Source organism: Bactrocera oleae, chromosome 5 (assembly GCF_042242935.1).
Source record: "Bactrocera oleae isolate idBacOlea1 chromosome 5, idBacOlea1, whole genome shotgun sequence".
Lineage (NCBI taxonomy): Eukaryota > Metazoa > Arthropoda > Insecta > Diptera > Tephritidae > Bactrocera > Bactrocera oleae.
The window spans coordinates 15,087,371-15,109,126 of NC_091539.1; the positions used below are offsets into that span (position 1 = coordinate 15,087,371).

A 21,756-nucleotide genomic window follows, 5' to 3' on the forward strand; every position below is an offset into this window, starting at 1 on the left:
CTCCCTTGTAAATTGACCAAATTTCGCATAAATTACTGTGGTCATCGTTAAAGTGTACGCTTCGAGAAAATTTCAAATCCGTCATATACATACATTTGTAGGTATGTATGTCTAAATGAGCTTACCTCCATCAATTGTTCATCCCAAATATTCTGTGTCGCTCCAGAACTTCTTGTGCGTAGCACTCGATGTCGTGTTGTTAGCGAATGTCGATGATGTTGATGGTGTTTCGTGAGTAATGCCGGTGTGCCTAAGCCAAGTAAAGCTGCACCACCTACTGCAAAGCCACCTAAAGTAGTCGTAGCCGTTGTGGCTGGGGTATTGGCGCTAACGCCGAGAACACCAGTTGCTGCGGCTGTGCCCGTTAGGTGAGAAGCTCCGACGGCAGCTGCCATGCCAAGTGTTCCACCACCCATTCCCAAACCAGCCATTAGGTAGGCGTTGTAGGAATTTTGCTGCAGAAGTAAATAAACCATAAATGTGTATATATAAAAACTGTGTGCATGTAAATATGTATACCTAAATATATTAAAAAATAGAGAACAAACGAACACGAAAAAAGAGAGGAGATAAAATAATTGCTCTTAAGATCCGGTAAAATTTAAGAGTTGGGAAAGAATATAAGGATGACTCAAAAATATAATCTCTCAATCTTGATTTTGAACTAACTTAAAAGAGCGCAACATGGTGAAATGTGGAACAACCTTAATGATTAAAAATAAAGAAAACAAAGCGATAACATTAATATGAAGCAGTTTTCACAAAAAGTTAGTGGCAAATACTTTTCTTTTAGTAATATAATCCGCTTCGAAAGCAAAAATTGGTTATAATTATCAAAACATATAAAAGAGTTTTCCATTAGTTATTTATATCGGATTTAACTTTAATACTAAGTAAGTAAGTAACTTTACTTACTTTATCTTACTTTGAGAAAATTGGATTTTTAATCTTTTTCCCAAAGTATGACTTTTGAGGTTTGGTAAAAAATTATCGCGAATTTTGTATCTTTCAAGAAAGAGTTTATTTATTCATAAATATCTATTTTATCCACTTCAAAATAATCACCCCTAGTTATAATGCACTTACGCTATTAGGTAAGTAGATATCGGTCAGGATGTAATACATGTAGGCCATGAAAATTCGAAATTCGCGATACTTTTTAAACAAACCTCGTATTTGGCCAAAACAACACATTAGTGGTGCCGCAGCCACCGTATTCCACAGAATTACGAGATAAATATACAAATTTAGCTTGAGAGAAATTTGCTAACATATTCTCGTAAGCGGCTTTCGTCAAAATTTCAGTCTTTTCACCGAATCGGACTTAAAATGTAGTTTTTACTGCGTGTGGAAGAGGCCTTTCTGCGAATTTTAGAAAAATGAAAAAGAGCATCGATTTGTGACCATCGAGGAAACCTTGATCAACTGATATTCACCAGATCCAATTAACAACAGTCGAACAACAGCGGTCTACATGAAGGTGGTCAAGGAAAATCCCCGGCCACCTCCTATGCATGATAGTTCGGGTTGGCATCATGGTATGCACAAGCTGCTCAGGAGTGGCGACGAACGGTCGGCTTCCCCATATAAGGAAGCGGTAGCCTGGGTTGTAAAGGTCTGGAAAGGAAAGGAAATTAGAGGCTTTGTCCAAGATGTATCTTTTGTTCCGCCTTCGTGCTCGTATCTGTCTTCCATCGGAACTCTTTATTCTTGAAGTGATAGATAAAATATTGCGATATCCCAATTCATCGCTTCCAAGTAGCGACTCGAAAGAAGTGTGTAGGATGAAGATCGTTCAGATTAATTTCCGTATCGGAAATTCTACACTACTGGAATTCTACATTGTTTTGATTGCATTTCTGACAATAAGGATCGCGGAACCTTCTCTTGGCGATTCCTTCTCTGCTCATACAACTGAGAGGAATTTGTGGACGAGGCGAAGCCGTTGGAGAAGAGATGCAGGGAGCTTTTTCACGAAGTAATTGAAGCTAAGAAGATAAGATTGTCCGGTGAAAACCCCGGTATCTGCAAAGGGGATGAGGAAGCTAGGGAGGGTACCATTACCACAATTTAATCCGATTGAGGAGGTATTCCGCTGTTCTTTTTTCGCTCTAGCGCTGCATCTATGGTTAGCTGCATCTCCCGTTAGCTCAGCAAGCGCTGTTCAATAACAAGAACTTTTCCGGCTTCCAGATCCTTCTGGCCAAGACTGAATCGCAAGAGGTCCTATGAATTTCTCACTCTCAACAAAGTCAATCTCGTAGCAATTGTAGGTATTCTCACTTGACACTTAGCCCGGTGCGGCTAAATATTTACCAAAGTTGTATGGAGTAGGTGGAATCATCTAGGCCCTTTATCCTCTGAGATTGAAATGTCGCGGCAGACACACCTTCAGCGAACCCTAGGATGGGATTGATATTAACGGCCTTTACAAACAGATATGTAGTAAGCTCAAAAAGTCTGGTTGATCTTTGAGGATCTGGTGATCCATTTTTAGGTATCACAAATAATCATTTGGTTACGCTAAAGTTTTATATACATACATATATTGGGTGACCACAAGGTCACGATTTCCTCTATAACAAAGTAATGAAAATGATTGTTAAATTGTAGGAATTGCGTTTCGAATTGTTTACGTTTATCATTTAGGTACCCGTAAATAGTATTATACATAGTTCGCTTCTTCAAAGGTTGCGTTAGTCAGCCAGAATCTCGAAAATTTGTCTATTAGGTATATGGGGACTAAGGAATTATTGATCCGATTCAATCCAGTTTCGACATACTATTATTAGGAAAGCATTCTCTCCGAATTTCTATAATATTTTTCAGATGTTGACCGTTATTTTCGATAAAAAGTTCCATATATTCGGTTTATAGTTTTGGGTTGATTTAGACAATTTTTGGGCACAAGATGGCACAATTAAAGTCACTATTCGTGTAAAGTTTTATTCCGTTATATTTGTATACTGGAAAGTGAAAGAATCATATGGCATTTAAAGTTGTGGTATATGAAAAATAGTCGTGGGTTTAGTCTGATTTGGCACATTTTCATACTGTAATATAATAATAATTTTGGTATAATATTACGTGACGAACTTGGTTGAAATTTATTTATTTAAAGACGCGCGCTTTTAGTATTTTTTAACAAAGCGATACGATGTCACCTATTTGCGCACTGTCGGTGGGGGTGCTAAAAAGATTTGTCCCATGTGAATATGGGTATTATAGTTTTAGGTTTACATGGAGATAGGCACATTAAACGTAGGGGGCGGGGTCACGCCCACTTTTCCAAACATTTTTAAATTGCAGGTGCGTTTCTCTAATGCGATTCCTTATACCAAATAAGAGCCTTATATCAGAGAATGTTAATAAATATTTATATATTATATATAAAATACATATATATATTTATTTATTAACATTCTCTGCTTATATTATGGAGCTTAGTTATGGCAATTTGTTGGTTTTCGATTAATGGCGTTTTGTGGGAGTGGCAATGGTCTGATTACGCCCATATCTATTACAAAACCTTCTGCCAAGAAACATGCGTACCAAGTTTTATCTTAATTTTCATTGCTCAAGTTACAGCTTGCACAGACGATTATTTTTAGGTGATACAAACAACTGTTAGGTGAACAAAACTATTATACTCTGCAGCAACATGTTGTAAGAGTATAAAAAGCATATTAAATATGTTTCAGCTTGTATCAAATATTTTTAGGGGAATATTGAATAATATAGTTTATTTATCTGTTTATGGAATGTGATGAAACAAATGATTTGTTTACAAAGGATTTCTATAAAAAATAAAAAATAAAAACTCCTCGTTTCACGCTTACCTTACGCTGTGCAAATAACGCCATTCGCTCACGCTCACGACTTGAATCACGTGCTCGTTGCTCTCGCAATTGCTCACGTTGCTCACGTTCACGGCGTTTTTCACGTCGGCGCTCTATTTCCTCCAACTCGTGCAAATTCGGTAAGCTACCCATGTTGACTGGCGTTCAAAAATTTAGACCAAAGATGCTTACTATAACGTTGTTGTTCAGCTGGGGGAAGCGTGGTGTGAAATGCTGCACCAACGTTAGCCAATACAGCTATGCATGTGTGTGTCCCGGTATGTACGCCACTTTATGTAAATATTGGTACTGTAGACTTGCGTTCAGTAAACGCGTTGATTATTTGTATTGTAGATGAAATCGTTTTGTTTCATGTGTTTGCTTATTTACTGATTCATGAATCCAGTATGCGAATTTTCATTAGTATGCCTTTATGCTGCTATTAGGTTAAAAAAATTTTAATTAAATGTTTCTTACTTGTTTTGGCTGCTTGGACCAGCCGTTTGTGGTAACGGTTCATTTAGTTATTCCAGGAGGCTTTAGCGACGCAGCGCTTATACATACACAACAAATGGGGCTATTGGGATTATTAACTTTGTGATTACTTGATTACACACTTCGAGTGCAACATTTTTACAATTTTTTTGTTTTTTCTGAAGACTTGACTCAATGTTTTTATACGTTAAACTTTGTAAATGTGTATTATTGTTATTTTTCTGCACTTATATTATATGAATATCTCACATTTATGTACTTACATATGTGTGTAAGTAGTTATTAGTTTTCAATAGCTTTTGACAACAAGTAATCTGCTTTGCATTGGACACTCTGCACACTCTTGCCGCGTCTAGTTGCGCTTGACTGGCTGTTGATGCGGTTAGTTGGGTCTAAATGAATGTGAATTCAAAATGTGTCCTCAGTGCATATTTTGTTGTTGTTATAGTGAAAGTTATAATCAATGATTTGATTATCTTGTCGCTATATTGGTTGGTATTGTCACGAGCACATTCGTGGATAGTATAACATAATGACAGCAGGTATTGTCGCAGGCGTCTCCATAGTCATGTGCGTTAAGAATTCTTTAAATTTACGCGATATTACTGTTTTGCCTTTTGTTGAACTTCTAGTACATAAAAGAAAAGAACATTATTACAATTGTGGTATGCTTTATAATCGTTAAGCAGCATAGCACTAAATAATTTAAATACTAATGAAATAATTTAAGGAAAATATAGCTTTTTTTATTAAACAAGTATGGAAAGAAGGGCAAGTTCGGGTGTAACCGAACATTTCATACTCTCAACTTGAAAGGATCAGAGCTAGGGAAATTCAGATGTTGACAAAACTGTATTTTAAAAAATACTGCGAGAAAATTAAACATTTATTATTCGCCAAAGTCCTGAATGGATTATAACTTATGATTATGACTGACTTAGTTTTATTATATTTTATATCGCGTCAGCTAAAACTATATAAAAAATATCTTCAAATGAAATATATCTGAAATAAACTTAACCGAAGAGGCTAAATTTAGGCACTCTTTTTGTATGGTTTTGTTTTAATATAGTCATTAGTGCTTGATTTGTATACTCGCGATTTCGCCATTTTTGTACTGTGACATAGGATTGTCTGAGTAATGTTACTTACCAAATTTGGTTGAAATCGGTCCAGTACATCCCGAGTTATGGGTTTTCACCTAAAGGTGGGGGGGGGGGGTGCCACGCCTATTGTTCAATTTTTTTATTGTCTCCTATAAAGATTAATCGTGTCCTCTTATGTGTAAAATTTAAAGTATCTGACTTGTTTCCTAAATGACTTATCGCACTTTTAGATTATAACTAATCAAAACCGTTATATGGGGAGGGGGCGGGGTTATGGCCCGATTTCACCCATTAGCACACTGTCCGTAGGGCTACTAAAAAGATTTGTGCCAAGTGAATTTTGATATTATAGTTTTAGTGGTTATATGGATATATGCACATTAAACCCATTATAGGGTGGGACCACGCCTCTTTTTAAAAATTTATTCAACTGCAGAGGCCTCTTCCTAATGCGGTTCATTATACCAAATGACAGTCTTGTATCTTATTGTGGAGCTTAGTTATGAAAATGTATTGGTTTTATATTAATGTCGTTTTGTGGCAGTGGTCCGATCATCTCCAATACCGAGCTTCTTACGATACCAAGAAACATGTGTACCAAGTTTCATAAAGATATCTCAATTTTTACTTAAGTTACAGCTTGCATAGACGGACGAACGGACGGGCAGATAGTCACCCGGATTTCAACTCGTCTCTTTATCCTGATCATTTGTATATATATAACCCTATCTCGAATAGTTTTAGGTGATACAAACAACCGTTAAGTGAATAAAACTATTATACTCTAATAACTTCAAATCGACTAATTTATTCTCATATGATTAACTTGCAATTATATTTTGATTTTAATTGATTCGCTCTTTCTGAAAACTCCTAATCGTATAGTATTGGAAATGACTACTAGAGCAGAACTAATTAGAGAGAGTATAATAATACTAAATATATGCTTTTATAGTAAAGAATAGTAACGTATGAGATATATAGTATATTTAAAAAAAGTATATTTGTATACTATAGCTAAACGTATGTATGTATTGTATATAGAAACATGTATGAATACATTATATGTATATAAATTGTAGAACCATGTGTGAATGAATGAATGCAATATTTATGCCATATTTAAATATGCTCCTCTGGTTCAAGACCTCTAGTTGGTAGTGCTTCAAAGTAAAATAATAAAATTTCGCGTTCCAACTTGGAAAGCACTACGGACTCGTCAACGACGAGGCAAATAAAACGGGCCAATCTTATAGAAACTTTTCATTAATGCTTGCGTTCATTGCGTTATTGTCTAGTATGGTTTGCATGCCGAATGTAATATTGGTCCATACTTTTATAAACCTGAAAATGGAGTTCAACGCTACCGCCAATGGTGAGGTCCATAAGGAAATGAGTCGCGACTTTTGCTTCCCCAAGTCAAAATCAATCGCTTAAGTACTAATTATTTTCAGTAATAGGGTGTATCAAACGGTACAGTGCGGGAGACCATCTTTTTGGTGGGTTGAACTATTAGGCGCCGAAGCATATTAAAAACAAGTAAGAAAGAGCTAAGTTCGGGTGTAACCGAACATTATATACTCTTGCAACTTTCACGAATCAAAACCCGGGAAATTCCTTCAGGTGCTGGCAAAACATTATATTAAAAATGTTGCTAAAGAATTAAACATCGATTATTCAATTAAATCGTGAATAAATAACAATCAAATTTGGTATCTTCTTGACTTATATTGAAGGCCATTCTCTTAGACTCAGTTTTATTGCTAAAGTCGACCGGATGTTTAAAAATCCTGCTATTAGTTATATGGGGGCTAGGTCAAGTTTTCGCCGAATTTTATCCATTTTAAGCACAAATATACACTGTTATGATTAAAACACAATCCATCAGTTTTATATCTCACATATTGGCCGATATATGCGGTATAACGTCATACGGAAGTTCAAAAAACTTTATATTAGGTATATGGGGGCTATTGACCCCATGAAACACATTTTCGACATACATACTACTATCATACTATATCCTATTTGAATTTTAATTATATATCTCACACATTGACCGATATTTTCATTAAAAAGTGAACAATTGGTACTGGGGTCCACATATTCGGTACTTAGGGGCTTAAACACTTTTGACCTAAAGTAGCCGTGGTTGTAGTCTAATCTTTCATATTTTTGCACTGTAATATAGAAATGTGCGAGGAACGTTATATACCGAATGTGGGTGAAATCGTTCAAGTATATCACGAGATAGATTTTAACCTAAAGATTCGAAACCTTCGATTACACCCATCTACAATACCAACCTTCTTATGGTGTTAAGAAACATGTGCCTGAACATTTATGTGTGTATAACTCTATATCTAACTCGATTAGTTTGAGGTGATACGAACAACTGTTAGGTGAACAAAACTATTATACCCTGTAACAACATGTTTCAAGAGTATAATAAAACATGTGATTTGACTATGTTCATGGGATTTTTGTTTGTGGAGGTACGTGAAGTCTACGATTTATTGATAAGTCCGGCGAAAGTGGGGAACCTCGTGTAAAGTACGTCGAGAAGAACGATTTTTATAAGACTTCTTAATAAGTCTTGGTGACCATGTGCGAGAAATAGCGTACTAATAAACTCCAAATATTGTCTCTGATAGGAACATCCTTCAAAGGCATTCATTGAAGGAAAGAAAGATAACGGTAACGTGGAATGAGTGGCTAATCATAATGCACAAAGTTGTTGTGTACGTACATACATGTATATAAATATGTATGCACATAATATTATGTAATGACATGTTCTTATAAGAACGAATTAGTAATAATCATAAAAAAGTTTGCCTAACGCACGCACAGCAACGCCAATCAGTTTGGCATCGTTGCCGCTATTTCGTTAAATACGTAAATTATACCTTACTGATGCTGAACGCTTACATCAAACACAAAACGCACGAAATAATCCGCAAATGAAAATATGAGGCGTTATGCGTAGGTTGAGGGACCAACGGCTGACTAACATGAATAACGAGAGCATTCTAGGGATATACTATGTATGTGTCCTTCTGGTCGCTTTAGCTGTTTTGCTTCATTTGGCTAGTACTGCAGGAATATAAATATGTACATATTTATAACGGAATATATTCTGTTATTGCGTGCTTTGTATGTATATGAAGTAAATCTCGTCGAGATTTTGAGTATTGTACATAATTTATTCTCACTCACAACTTCTACCGTGATTTGGTGGTATTAAAATTGTATGACAAAAATATTTAAAAACGGAAATAATTGTGTGATCATCAAAATTTGAACACATATAAATCACAGTCTTTGCAGTCGGCTACGGTATCATAACACTAACTTTTTATTATCCGAACCTGTTCAACAAATAGTTTCTTCAATCGGAAATCTCTCTAAATCAAAATTAATTTCACGTTGTCAATAATTCCACCAACAGAAATTGGAGCGCTTAAAACGGCAAAAAATATAAAATTCGGAATTTCAACAAATGCTGTATAGTGAAATATCGGATCGCATGTTATGCTCTCAGTACCACTTATGTACAATATTTAGGCGGTAGAGGATGCTGAGAGATTTGTTATATGTAAGAATAAATAGTTTCTTCTTTTACTTTTTTAGAGTGTTTGACAGAAATTAGTTCATGCCGTCCAAAACGAAAGGAAGAGAAAACTTTGTTTACAATTACTATGAAAGCTTGACGTGGCTCGCTCTCTATTACTCGCTCTCTATTACACGCAATACGAAATAATATATCCACCACCTATTAAATATTCATAATAAAAAGTAATTGCGATAGACCAACTCTTTAGTACTAATATGCCATTATGCAACTTTTATGAGAAAGACAACCCACGACTCCACGACTATGAATATTGTCTTACATATTGCTACGTTAAATGTGATCTACTTTCAATTAGAAATATACATATTTCAATCTTTGTTACACTGAAAATTGATTATCTGTACTTTATTATCTTCAAAGCTCGTAATTTTTAATTTAAATAATTTTTAATAAAAAACATATTGTTAACTTTGAATTTAAATATTGTTTAATAATAGTTGTCCTACTGTACTTGAGGGTATTTTACATGTCAGCTACCACTTAGCATCATTATCTGGCTAACAGCTGTTTCTGCTTTCAGTGGATAGAGAACTTTGGTTTTGCAATTTTGATGACTGGCTATTCTGCTGCTCATATTACAAGTCGAAGTGTAAGCTAAGACAAGTCAATTTGACTGCAAAAATTGCGAGTTAAACATTTTCCATTTCTCTTTATAATATTTCATTTCTTTGCATTTTTTGAAATTTGTACATATGTACTCGTATACGAAAAAATCATAATGATTGCTACAAATAATATGAAAAATGTACGTAAATGTTTTGTATGCATCTTCGCGTGAAGATTACAGTAAGTAATATAACATATACCCATAGGATATATGATAAGATTGGGCAATCTCTAGGTAAAATATTCAATGATGATAAAGAACTGTCTGAAACTGTCCGGGTCTTTCGACCCATCCTGCAGATGGCTCAATATCGACAAAGCGCTTTCAGCTTATAAGAAAACTGTTTGCACCACTAATCTCGATCCTATACAAGTCGATCAGATGACTGAAGGTATGACATCCATGACATTTTAACGTTAAGCTTGGAAAAACTGGGTAAGACAGAAGTACAGAGGAGATTTACATGATTCAGTTATGGCTTAAATCTCATACAAGACTTATCATGGAGTTCGTTATTCAAAATATCTTTTTTCTGTGAATTACACCAAAATTTTGGTCATATTTGAAATATTTATAGTAAAAAGTTATAGATCAAATGCGTATGAATATTAAAAAAGACTTCTAACCTGAAAACATTTCGCACAAAAGTCATTTGGAACCATTTAAAACTTCAAGGAGAGAATTTGCATTTGCGAATCACTGTTGAAAAGCAACAAAATCAATTCGTTTCTTAAGTCGATGGTTACTGATGATTAAGAGTTGGTCACTTACGAAAATGGTCGTGGTTGAAATGTTGTGAGCCGGCGTAAATTGTGGCCAAGCATGCGTTTGGTGGGATTGACAGGGAATCATCTAATACCCGCTGCTTCCTAAGGCCAAACTCTTTATTCGGATCTGTACTGTACAATTGGACCGTTTCTATGAGCGTAGCAAAATGACAATAAGTTTTCAAACAAACTATGCATATTTGACCTAATTCGGATCATTCTAACAATGCTAAATAATATATTTAATTGTAATGCATTTCTATTTACTATACCTTTTATAATTTGGTTACCAACGGGTGGAGTTTAAGGTAGTTGAACTTGGACGAAAATTTTGTTCAACGCGTGAATACTTCTAAAATTTAAGCCCAAATATATAAATAAGACAATAATTTAACCATTATTTCGTTCGCCACCAATCGGTACAGAAATTATTTGTAATATCTATGATAAAAGTGACGGATCGGTTCATCTTGTTAGGAACTGCGCTCAAAACTGCTTGTCACAATTAAGGGGCACCATAATAAAGTTCAAAATTCATGCATTTAAGTTCATCCATTTCAAACAATTATTTGTTCGTTGTTGGGGAATTTGTCAAACACAGATTTCCTTTTAACTCTCTAACTAGTCATAAGTATTAAACATAATGGCAATGGCGCAATGTGTAATTTATGATAGGCGCTGTTTTCTCTACATAAATAAGAAAGTGTTTGTGTATATGTACTTTAATAATAAACCCAACGATTACCCTCCTCCCGCCCAACCGACGCGAGGGGCGCAATCCGCATACGTGCGGAATTAGCCGAGTCAGAAAAGGCAAGAGAGTTTTTTAAGTGTTGAGATCTAAAACTGTTCAGCTACAGAAACAAAAATTTCAACAGCTAAGATCTAAAGTTACAATATAATAAATTGTTACATTTTCATTTCTTAAGAGAAAACAATAAAGTCTTTTTAATTTTGAAAAGTGAGTCAGATAAGTCAAATGTGCTGGAATGAGAATTAAAATCATGACATATACGGCGGAATGGCTCGTTTAGTTCAAAATTTGATCTACAGGATTTTAGCAGTAAAGGTCTAAACTGCCTCGAAAGGCGAACCGGGATATTAAATTTAATTTCAGACAGGAGAAAAGAACTGCAAACAGTTCCATTCAAAAGTTTCACTAAGAATATTATGCCAAGCATTTCCCTACGACTAGAAAGTGTAGGTAGATTAATAAGTTTTAAACGACTTGTGTATGGAGGTAGACTTACCCTAGCATCCCAACGGAAATGCGCTAAGGCGAAAAGTAAAAATTGTTTTTGAACCGACTCTAACTTGTCAGAATGGATTTGGTAGCTAGGGTTCCATACCACAGAGCCATATTCCAATATAGGTCTAACCAAAGTTGTATAAAGTGTTTTAGTAATATACGGATCTCTAAATTCTTTAGACCAACGTTTAACAAAACTGAGGACAGCTTTTGCTTTCAAGACCATGGTATCAATATGAAGACTGAAATTAAGCTTAGGGTCCATATTAACTACCAAATCAACATAGTTTAAAACTTGCTCTAGAATATGGTGTTTTATTACGTAAGAAGAGGGGTGCACAGATCTACGGGAAAAGCACATCGTCTTACATTTATTGAGATTCAATGGCAAATCATTTCTATCACACCATGCAACCAAATTGTTTAAGTCTGTTTGCAACAGACACCTTTCCTCAGTTGAAGTGTATGATTTAAAAAGCTTTACATCGTCAGAGTATAATAAAATTTTTGAGAATTTTATTACTGAAGAGATATCGTTAATAAACAACAAGAACAGAATCGGGCCAAGATGACTACCTTGCGGAACACCAGAAGAAACATTAATTGTATCTGAAGGTGTATCCTCAAATATCACTCGTTGTGTTCTATTATAAAGATAGGAAGATACCCATTGAAGGAATCTTGGCTGAAAGCCCAGCAGATCAAGTTTATGTATGAGAATCGAGATATTTACTTTATCGAAAGCTTTGCTAAAGTCTGTGTATATAACATCCGTATGCTTATGTTCCCTAAAACCCAATGATACATGGTTTACAAATTCAAGTAAGTTTGATATAGTCGAGTTCCCTTTACGAAATCCATGCTGAGATGGGGAAATTAACGGAGAAATCGAAAAGGTTATATGGTCAGTGATGATAGCTTCAAAAAGTTTAGGTATAACTGATAGTTTTACGATACCTCTATAGTTTTCAATGTTCGATCTAAATCCACTTTTATGCAAAGGGATTATAAATGACTGTTTCCATATTGAAGGAAATATACCGTGTTTAAGAGAGGAATTAAATATCCTTGTCAAAGGCAAGTAAATATATTTGGCACTATTTTTTAGGAAGCATGAGGGTATCATGTCTGGGCCATAACTAAAAGATGGTTTTAACTTATTTAAATTAAAAAGGACGTCTTCTTCAGAAATAACTGGGGCGTTAATTAAAGTATTCGAACACAGCACTTGCTGATAAGAAAAAGTTTTGGAAGAATTATTACAGTAGTTTGACTTGAAAAATTCTGCAAACATATTGGATATAATATCATTGTCACTTGAAATGATAGATTTGTATTTCATTGCGGACGGAAATTTGGAAATCCTGCGTTTGGAGTTGACGAAATCATAAAACGATTTTGGATTACTTACAATATTTTTTTTAACTTTATTTAAGTAATTATTATAACATTTTTTGTTTAGGTCAAAATATTGTCGACGCAATAGCGAATATTTAGAATAGTCGACAAGTGAACCGGTTTTTTTAAAATGTTTAAAGGCTCGAGTTTTTCTGTTTTTCAATTTATATAACTCTTTCGAAAACCACGGACTTATACTTTTGTTTTTGTTAACAATTACTATTGGAACATACTTTTCAAATAATTTCATAATAATATTATTAAAATGAGAGACACTCAATTCAGTGTCACCATTATAATTAGGCCATGTTATTGTAGAAAGTTCTATATTTAATTTTTTTAAATTAGCTTTTGCAAAGTTAAACCGAGTACAGAAGCACGAAGTTTGATGATTATTATCCCGTACAATGCCTGAGATTTCGACAGATATTTCCAAAGCAGGATGATATGAGTCCTCTGGTAGAACAAGAGGATTACTCTGAATAACGGAACACTTAGCAGAGGTATCAACGTATACTAAATCTAAGCATTTACCAAATTTATTCGGAATCAAATTAATTTGGTTCAGACCCAACTCGGACATTTTTTCGAAAAACTCATTAAAACATGACCGATTGCAAATCGGCACGATATAGTCATCGAATGGTTTCCACGAAGCACACGGTAAATTGAAATCACCTAATACAATTATTGAATCTGCATTATTTGCCATCGAGGTAGCACTATTTATTAAAGAAGCATGCTGCATGTATACAGATAAGTCGGAATGGGGTGGTATATAAGATAGGGTTAAATAAATAAAGCAACTATTAACGTATACTCTAATACATTTAAATTCAAATGAGTCGGTCCCTGGAACAAGAATATTTTCAGATGGGATAGAGGATTGCCGGCAAATAGAACACCTCCACCGATTCTGTTCAGTCGATCACATCTAAAAATTTGAAATTCGCTGTTTAAAATCTCATTATCAAAAATGTGAGGTTTTAACCAAGTTTCTGTAAATCCAATTATATGGAAATTAAAAATGGAACTGTTCAAATACAAGTCAGTTAATTTTGTATTAAGACCTCTAACATTTTGATAATAAATGCTTAGCGAATTTCTACCAATCAGTTTTTTATATCGGTGGTTGCTTTTGGTAATTTAACACTGTTTTCCTCAGTTTGACTTCTAAGTTTAGGTTTAAATTCGCATACAAAAGTCCCAGGTGGCCAGAATGAACTATCTAAGATCTTTTTGAATGTTTCAAGAGATACGTCTATTTTAAACGATGATATACTTCTATCATAATTGAAGTTAAATTTACGTATATTGATATCATCGATTTTTAAACGTGACGAAATGTAAGATTTAATGTCCTCCACCAAGGTATCTTTGGCAAGTCTCGAAATAAATATAGACTTTTTAGGTGGAATAACTATCAAGTTATTAACTGATGCTACTAAGTTAATAGGGGGAGCCTCTGGAGTTGTGAGACACTTATTACTATTAGATAGAGCTTTTGGGGAATTGAGCTCTTTGGAAGTTGACGGCTTATCACCTTGAGGGCAAGGAGAAGAGAGATTTATTAGGTCATTGGGAGGAGACGTTCTTTTCTGAACAGAAGAACTAAGTGTTACTTCATCGGAAGGACGTTTACGCTTAGGAGCAGGTTTAGAGGATTCGTGAGAATCATTCAGGCACTTAAAAGATTTGAACAATTTTTCATAGTGCCTAAATTTTTCAGTGAGGGTTACAAGATCACGACCGATTTCGTTAAAGCCATTGCGTGTCTCCCTATAAACTTTAAATAGATCGATTTCAATAGATCTACAATTTAAACAGGACCAACGCAATCCCTTACAGTCGATAATAGAATCTAAGATTCTACCAGTCAGTCCAGCACATTTAATATGGGCAAGCCCATCACAAAGCCAGCATGAAACGTAGCGATCTGACTCGCCTTTAATGTTACAATTGGGGAAGTTACAAGACATAATAAACCACAAGAATGAAGATCAAATAAAAGAGTAGGTAGAACAAAATTTAATAGATTAATAATAAATTAGTGTGTTAATAAAATATTAATAATAATAAATTCAATTAAGAACAATTTTTTTTTTATCAAAGTTTAAAACCAAGACAATTTGAAGAAGCAATATAGCGAGCAGTTTTAGAAGCACTGTAACAAATAAAAAACTAAACGCAACACAGCTGTGAATAAAGAAGTAAATAAGATAAACAAAGTGAGAAAATAGAATAAAATAAAACAAAATGAAAGAAAGGCTGACTCGGCACCAAAAATTGGAAAGTTTAAACTTTTTAATACTTTTTAATACCGCACAAAACAGAACATAAAATACTTATCATGAAACTGAGAGTTTAATCACTAAAAATTTGTATTAACACGGTAATAAAAATCAGTTAAACTTCGAGAATTTTTTAAAATAAAAACACAAATGTACACAGCTAAAAAAATTGCTTGCATAGGTTTACTGAATTTACACACAACTGAATAGCACTAAGTGTCAAATTCAGATATTTTTTATGCACGTATGCAATTTGTATGTATATATAATATTACAAACCTATGTATACCATAATTACAAAAGCAAAACAAAAAGAAGCCTTAAAGTGATAATCATTACATATTGGGGAAAGTCAATAGGGTTTCATTTCCTTTAGGTTATATTTTTATAACAAACAAACCGAATTATAATTACCGACAATTAACAACTATTATTGCTATTCTAAAATGGTTTTCATTTTCAGTACTAACGGAAAGTCTATCCTTTATGTCGCTATGTAGTTTGAAAATAAGCCAGCCGCGTTTTTTATGAATTTCTTTTCTATACTCTCGCAACCTGTTGCTACAGAGTAAATAGTTTTGTTCACCTAACGGTTGTTTGTATCACCTAAAACTAATCGAGTTAGATATAGGGTTATATATATATAAATGATCAGGATGAAGAGACGAGTTGAAATCCGGGTGACTGTCTGTCCGTCCGTCCGGCCGTGCAAGCTCTAACTTGAGTAAAAATTGAGATATCTTTATGAAACTTGGTAGACATGTTTCTTGGTACCGTGAGACGGTTGGTATTGCAGATGGGCGTAATCGGACCACTGCCACGCCCACAAAACGCCATTAATCAAAAACAAATAACTTGCCATAACTAAGCTCCGCAATAAGATACAAGACTGTTATTTGGTACACAGGATCACATTAGGGAGGGGCACTGCAGTTAAAACTTTTTTTAAAAAGTAGGCGTGGTCCCGCCTCTAATAGGTTTAATGTGCATATCTCCTAAACCGCTAATGCTATAATAACAAAATTCACTAGAAGCAAATTTTTTTAGCACTTCTATTGACGGTGTGAAAATAGTTGAAATCGGGTGGCAACTCCGCCCACTCCCCATATAACGGTACTGTTAAAAACTACTAAAAGCGCGATAAATCAAGCACTAAACACGCCAAAGACATTAAATTTTATCTCTGAGATGGTATAAATTGGCTTTATAGAAACCGCGTTCAAAATTAGTCAGTGGGCGTGGCACAGCCCACTTTTAGGTGAAAACCCATATCTTGAGATCTGCTCAACCGATTTCAACCAAATTCGGTGCATAACGTTCTTTTCATGTTTCTATGTCATAGTGCGAAAATGGACGAAATCGGATTACAACCACGCTTACTTCCCATGTAACACCATTTTCAATTCCATCTGATTCTTTCACTTTCCACTATGCAAATCAGGTAACAATGATTATATCGGGGTAAAACTTTGCGTGAATAATGCAAATGAAGTATGCCACCTTGCGGCCAAAAATTGTCTAAATCGAACCAAAACTGTTCAAACCCCTAAGTACTAACTATGTGGACCCCAGTGCCTATAGTTGACTTTCTACCGAAAATATCAGTCAATCCACAAAGAAATCTCAAACGAGTATACCATTTGACTTTGCGAGAGTATAAAATGTTCGGTTACATCCGAACTTAGGCGTTCCTTACTTGCTTATACAATATATTTGGACTATATTTAATACACAGTACGGTCAATAAACTGACTGCCTTATTAACCACAGTAAAATGAGCTCGCGTTTTCTATTTTCGAGCAACTCGTGTGATATATGTAAGTATGATTCAGATTTTATATAAGTATGATTCAGAATGTTTGTCTTGAGCCTGTCAATGGTTCTTTAAAATAACAACACAACAAAAAAGTCAGAGGTTGTCATATGATATCCAGGGACTGCTTATTATCGAAGCAGCATGGGTGGCGTTCGATAATATGAATTAAAGGGTTGAAGCGGATAACGGAATATTAGGTCATGAGGACATTTTTTTATATTAAAATTGAGTAGAACTATTGCTTTTAGCAGCTTGTGTTCAAGTAGGGTAGAACTAAAAATGTATGAAATACTTATATAATTTCCCTTTTTTTAAAGGTTTTAATTCATATATAAGTTTATTTAAATAAAATAATTTGTAAAATTAGTTTATTTTTTTAATTTATATATAATATATAAAAATGAAACTATGATATTTTCTTTTTAATTTAGAAAGGGTGGTAAATTGTATCGGGCCAGGCCTGAATGAATTATTTCAATAAAACTAAGAAAGCTTAACACCGAATACCCTGTCAATAAAAATTAAAAATTGCGAGTGTACGTAGTCTAGTGTAAAACAATTTAAATTAAACAAAGTAAAATGAAATGAAATTATGATGAGTAAATTAACTCGGAATACATGTATGGATAATAATATTTTAGAAGAACTTCGTATCTGCTTTAGAGCTGAAATTTCGAATGCAATTGGAAACTAATATTAATATTTTCTTGCAAATTAGAGAGCAAAAATGGAGAGATCACAAACTGATATTATGTAAGTATGTATATTACATTAAAATAACATAGTGCAAGAAGGTTCTACGTATTTGATGAAACTAAAAGGAAACACCATATAATTACAAAATGCTCTAACAATTTGTTAACTAAATATTTAAGCAGATATTTGTAACAATTTTTAACAAAACGTTTCAAATTAAAAAGGTATGAAACAATTTAAAAAAAGAAAAAACGCTAACTTCGGTTGCACCGAAGATGTAATACCCTTTACAAACACAACGGATTTCTTATAAGAACTTGAGTTTGATCGGTCAGTTTGTATGGCAACTATATGCTATATATCTTCCAGTTCACCTTCGAAGAGCTACAACTAGCTACTGGAAAGCTCAAAACTAATAAATCACCCGGCCCGGACGGGATCCCAATAGAAATCCTTATAAAAATCGCTGCAGAGCGACCGGCACCGGCAGTAGAATATGTACAATGCCTGCCTCGAAGCCGGAATATTCTCTGAACCTTGGAAAAAATAACGCCTGGTGCTAATCAGTAAGGGAAACGGTGATCCCAACTTGCCATCAGTATACCGTCCACTATGTATGCTTGACACAGCGGGAAAACTTTATGAAAGGCTACTTAAACCCCGACTCGAAGCGGCGAAGCTGGAGGACTCTCCCCTAGACAACACGGCTTTAGACCCGGCAGGTCAACTTTAGGAGCTATATAAGATGCATCATTGAAAGCTTAAAAGCCGCACAGCGCAGATGCCATAAGTACAAAAGAGTGGTTTTGCTGGCGACTCTAGACGCCCGAAACGCCTTCAACAGCGCTAGATGGGCGGACATAATCTACGCTCTCGAAAAAAGCTTTAAAATCCCCAATTACCTTAGAGCTGTGGTGCGGTACGACAGATAGCGGTTACGTCAGATGCTGCACAAGGATCCATCCAGAATTGTCGAACATCAGCCACGACGCCATACTAAAATTTGAAATGCCAGACAAATCGTACCTAATTGGCTACGCGGACGACATTGCAAAGAAAGCTAAACCAGGTCATGATACAGACGCAAGCATGGCTTGACTCACACAACCTTCAGCTCGCTACGGAGAAAACTGAGCTACTACTGCTAACAAATAAGCACATAACTCTCGATATAAGTATGCAAACGACTACGGATACTCTAAGGACACAAAAGATTAAGCTTCTGGGTACAAATCCAGCACACCGCAGGAAAGTCAGTGAAAATCATCTCCCAACTCAGCAGACTAATGGCCAACATAAGGGGGCCCAGCCAAGAAAAGAGAAAGCTTCTAATGTCCACGACAATCAGAGCAGATAGACGGCCAGACTTGTAAGAGACCTAAACTTATGAAAAAGTCGTGAATTCGGAGAAGACTACATAACACTGCTACTATCCGGTCATGGATACTTCACAAAATTCCTCTACATAATGGGAAAAGTCGAAGAGTCGTCATGCCTGTACAACGATGCGACTGAAGACGACGCTAAACACACATTCTTTGACTGTGAGCGATAGCAAAGGGAACGCCGTAGAAAACCTGGTCGGTTCAAATTACTTAATCAGCGTCATGGTGGAGAGCGAAGATAACTGGGCTATTATCCAGAAATACGAAGTAACTTTGCTACGCAGCAAAAAGCGGGACCTGGACGCAGGTGTGCAGATGTAAATCTCTCAATGAGGAATATGGACCGCCACCCTGATGTATTGAAAACGCGGTTCCAGGGTGGGTGACGGTTCCCTAGAGGGGGGGTTTTTAGTGACCCGCAAGTTACACATACCATTGACAGCACTGATGATGCGGAAAGCATTTTCTACCCCCTTACCCGCAAAAAAAAAAACATATGCTATATATAATATATTGATGTCGAAAAAACTAAGAGACTAGTGTATATACAAACACACGACATGGCTTAACTGAATCGCCATGCTGATCATTTATATATATACTTTATAGGGTCTCCCAGTTTCTTCTTCTTCTTCGTACAAACTTCGTGATAAACTTAATATACTCTGTTCAGGGTATAAAAATATTAAAAAATACCAATTTGCGACGATAAACTATTAAAACAGCCGAGGAAGGTATGATTTTTTTTTTCTAAGTTGATCCTGTATCCTAATTTTAAACAGATGTGTTCATATCACCGTAATAGCAAAAAAAATTCTTCAGTCAAAAGTAGCTCAACGCATAAATTAGGAATTTTTAATTTTGAATATTGATGAAACTTTCTTTTATATTTTGTTCTCTTCATAGGATTTACAAGCTCATATAGCACATATTTAATAAAATTGCTCAATAGTAAAACCTTTCTTTTTTACCACTACTTTTGCTACAGTTTCGTTTTCTCATCTTCTCATCTACTTTTTAATTACTTAGTTATCGGCAGATTTCAAACTGGTTTTACACCCAATCATACGTTGCTTTTGTGCACCTATTCAATCTTAAAGACTCATAATCCTATCATAACACATCCATCACCCACTGAAGGCGTTGGCGATCGAAAATGTCCTGATTTGTCTACGCTCGACGCCCTGGTGTGCAGACTCACAAAAACAACTTTTTTACAGCAAACATGTGGGGCAGGGAGTATCAGCCACACAACATATCCCTTTTCGTAAATACGTAAGTACATACATATACCATATACATACATACAATTGTATGTGTACAGCAGATATATGTATGTGTAGTAGATTTCTTTGTGCTAGTAGATTTCTTTGTGCTTTACAGATTGACAAACTCGAAAATACCCGTCGTCGATATTTGATGCTGTCGCGACCTTTGCCCACCGTCTGCATGCGAGTTCATGTTGAGCCAATATCAAATAAATGTATGTAGCTATGTATATGCACAAATTAAACAATTTTATCTTAGTTAAATGTAAGTTCAATGGATTTTCACATACCTATGTATATAGGTACGTATATTAAACTCCTTTTATGGATTTGGCACAACGCAGTAAAGAAATATCATCTTAACTTTTCTTTGATGCCAAATCATTTAATTAATTTCATTTATTAATTCATTTAATTTTATTTATCGATATTATCATTTAAATTTCTTTTCACCTTTGTACACTAAACTTTAAAAGATATTAAGTTTTTTTCCTGAAAATTTCAGTCCCACATTGCACTGTATAGTTATGTTATTTATTTCCTCACTGGTCCAGACCGTGATAAAGTCGACGGGTTGAAAAAACGAACTGAAACTGTTTCAATTGAAATGTCTCAACAAAGCAAAGAAAATATCCGTGCATTTCTCTTCTTTTCGTATGAGATAAGTACGCGCAGGCGTATGAGTGATGTATCGTAGTTGCCATAGAAAAAACCTGAAGCTCATAAGAGTAAAATGTAGATTCCCGTAGTTATATATTTTTAAAATATTATTATAAATAATTTATTTACGACTGTTACTATTAAATATACTACAAACTACATTAAATGGAATATTTTCATACCTTTATCTTCGAGTGTTTCTAATTTTATTTCCTCACTCAATAAAATCAAGGCAACTGACTTATTAAACAAATATAAAAACTTTCTAAAACTTGCACAATAAAAGTACCTGCTAACAACATTACCCAAATAAAGTTTTTAGAAAGGTTCAACAATTGTATCTATCATTCTAGGTTTAGGTTGTACGTTCCATCACAGATCGATTTTTACTAATATATAGCGATAAACTATCTAAAAACTATCAAAATATTTCTCTGAAATCTACTAACAACAATAACCATAATCGTAATTAAACAAAATCATAAAAAACGAGTTGCATAAATAGTCGGTTACATCTCATTTATAGTACTCTTAGAACTCCC

The 21,756-nt window shown here is 34.8% G+C and overlaps 1 protein-coding gene across 3 annotated transcripts in view; it reads right to left on the minus strand.

Annotated features, from left to right (window-relative positions):
• LOC106617476 (protein unc-93 homolog A) overlaps positions 1-21,120 on the minus strand; it is a 31,711-nt gene extending 10,591 nt beyond the window's left edge. Inside the window, exons 1-4 of one of the 3 annotated variants that reach the window (XM_070109554.1) lie at positions 10,724-13,107; positions 4,598-4,962; positions 3,840-4,278; positions 126-455 (exon numbers count right to left, since the gene is read on the minus strand). In XM_070109554.1, coding sequence (XP_069965655.1) covers positions 126-455; positions 3,840-3,992 — 483 coding nt within the window. In that variant the 5' untranslated portion in view covers positions 3,993-4,278; positions 4,598-4,962; positions 10,724-13,107. Of the gene's footprint in view, positions 1-125; positions 456-3,839; positions 4,963-10,723; positions 13,108-20,844 lie in introns of those variants that run through there. The other 2 variants (XM_036371290.2, XM_070109553.1) reach the window with 2 other exon arrangements.
• Positions 21,121-21,756: the final 636 nt, after the last annotated feature.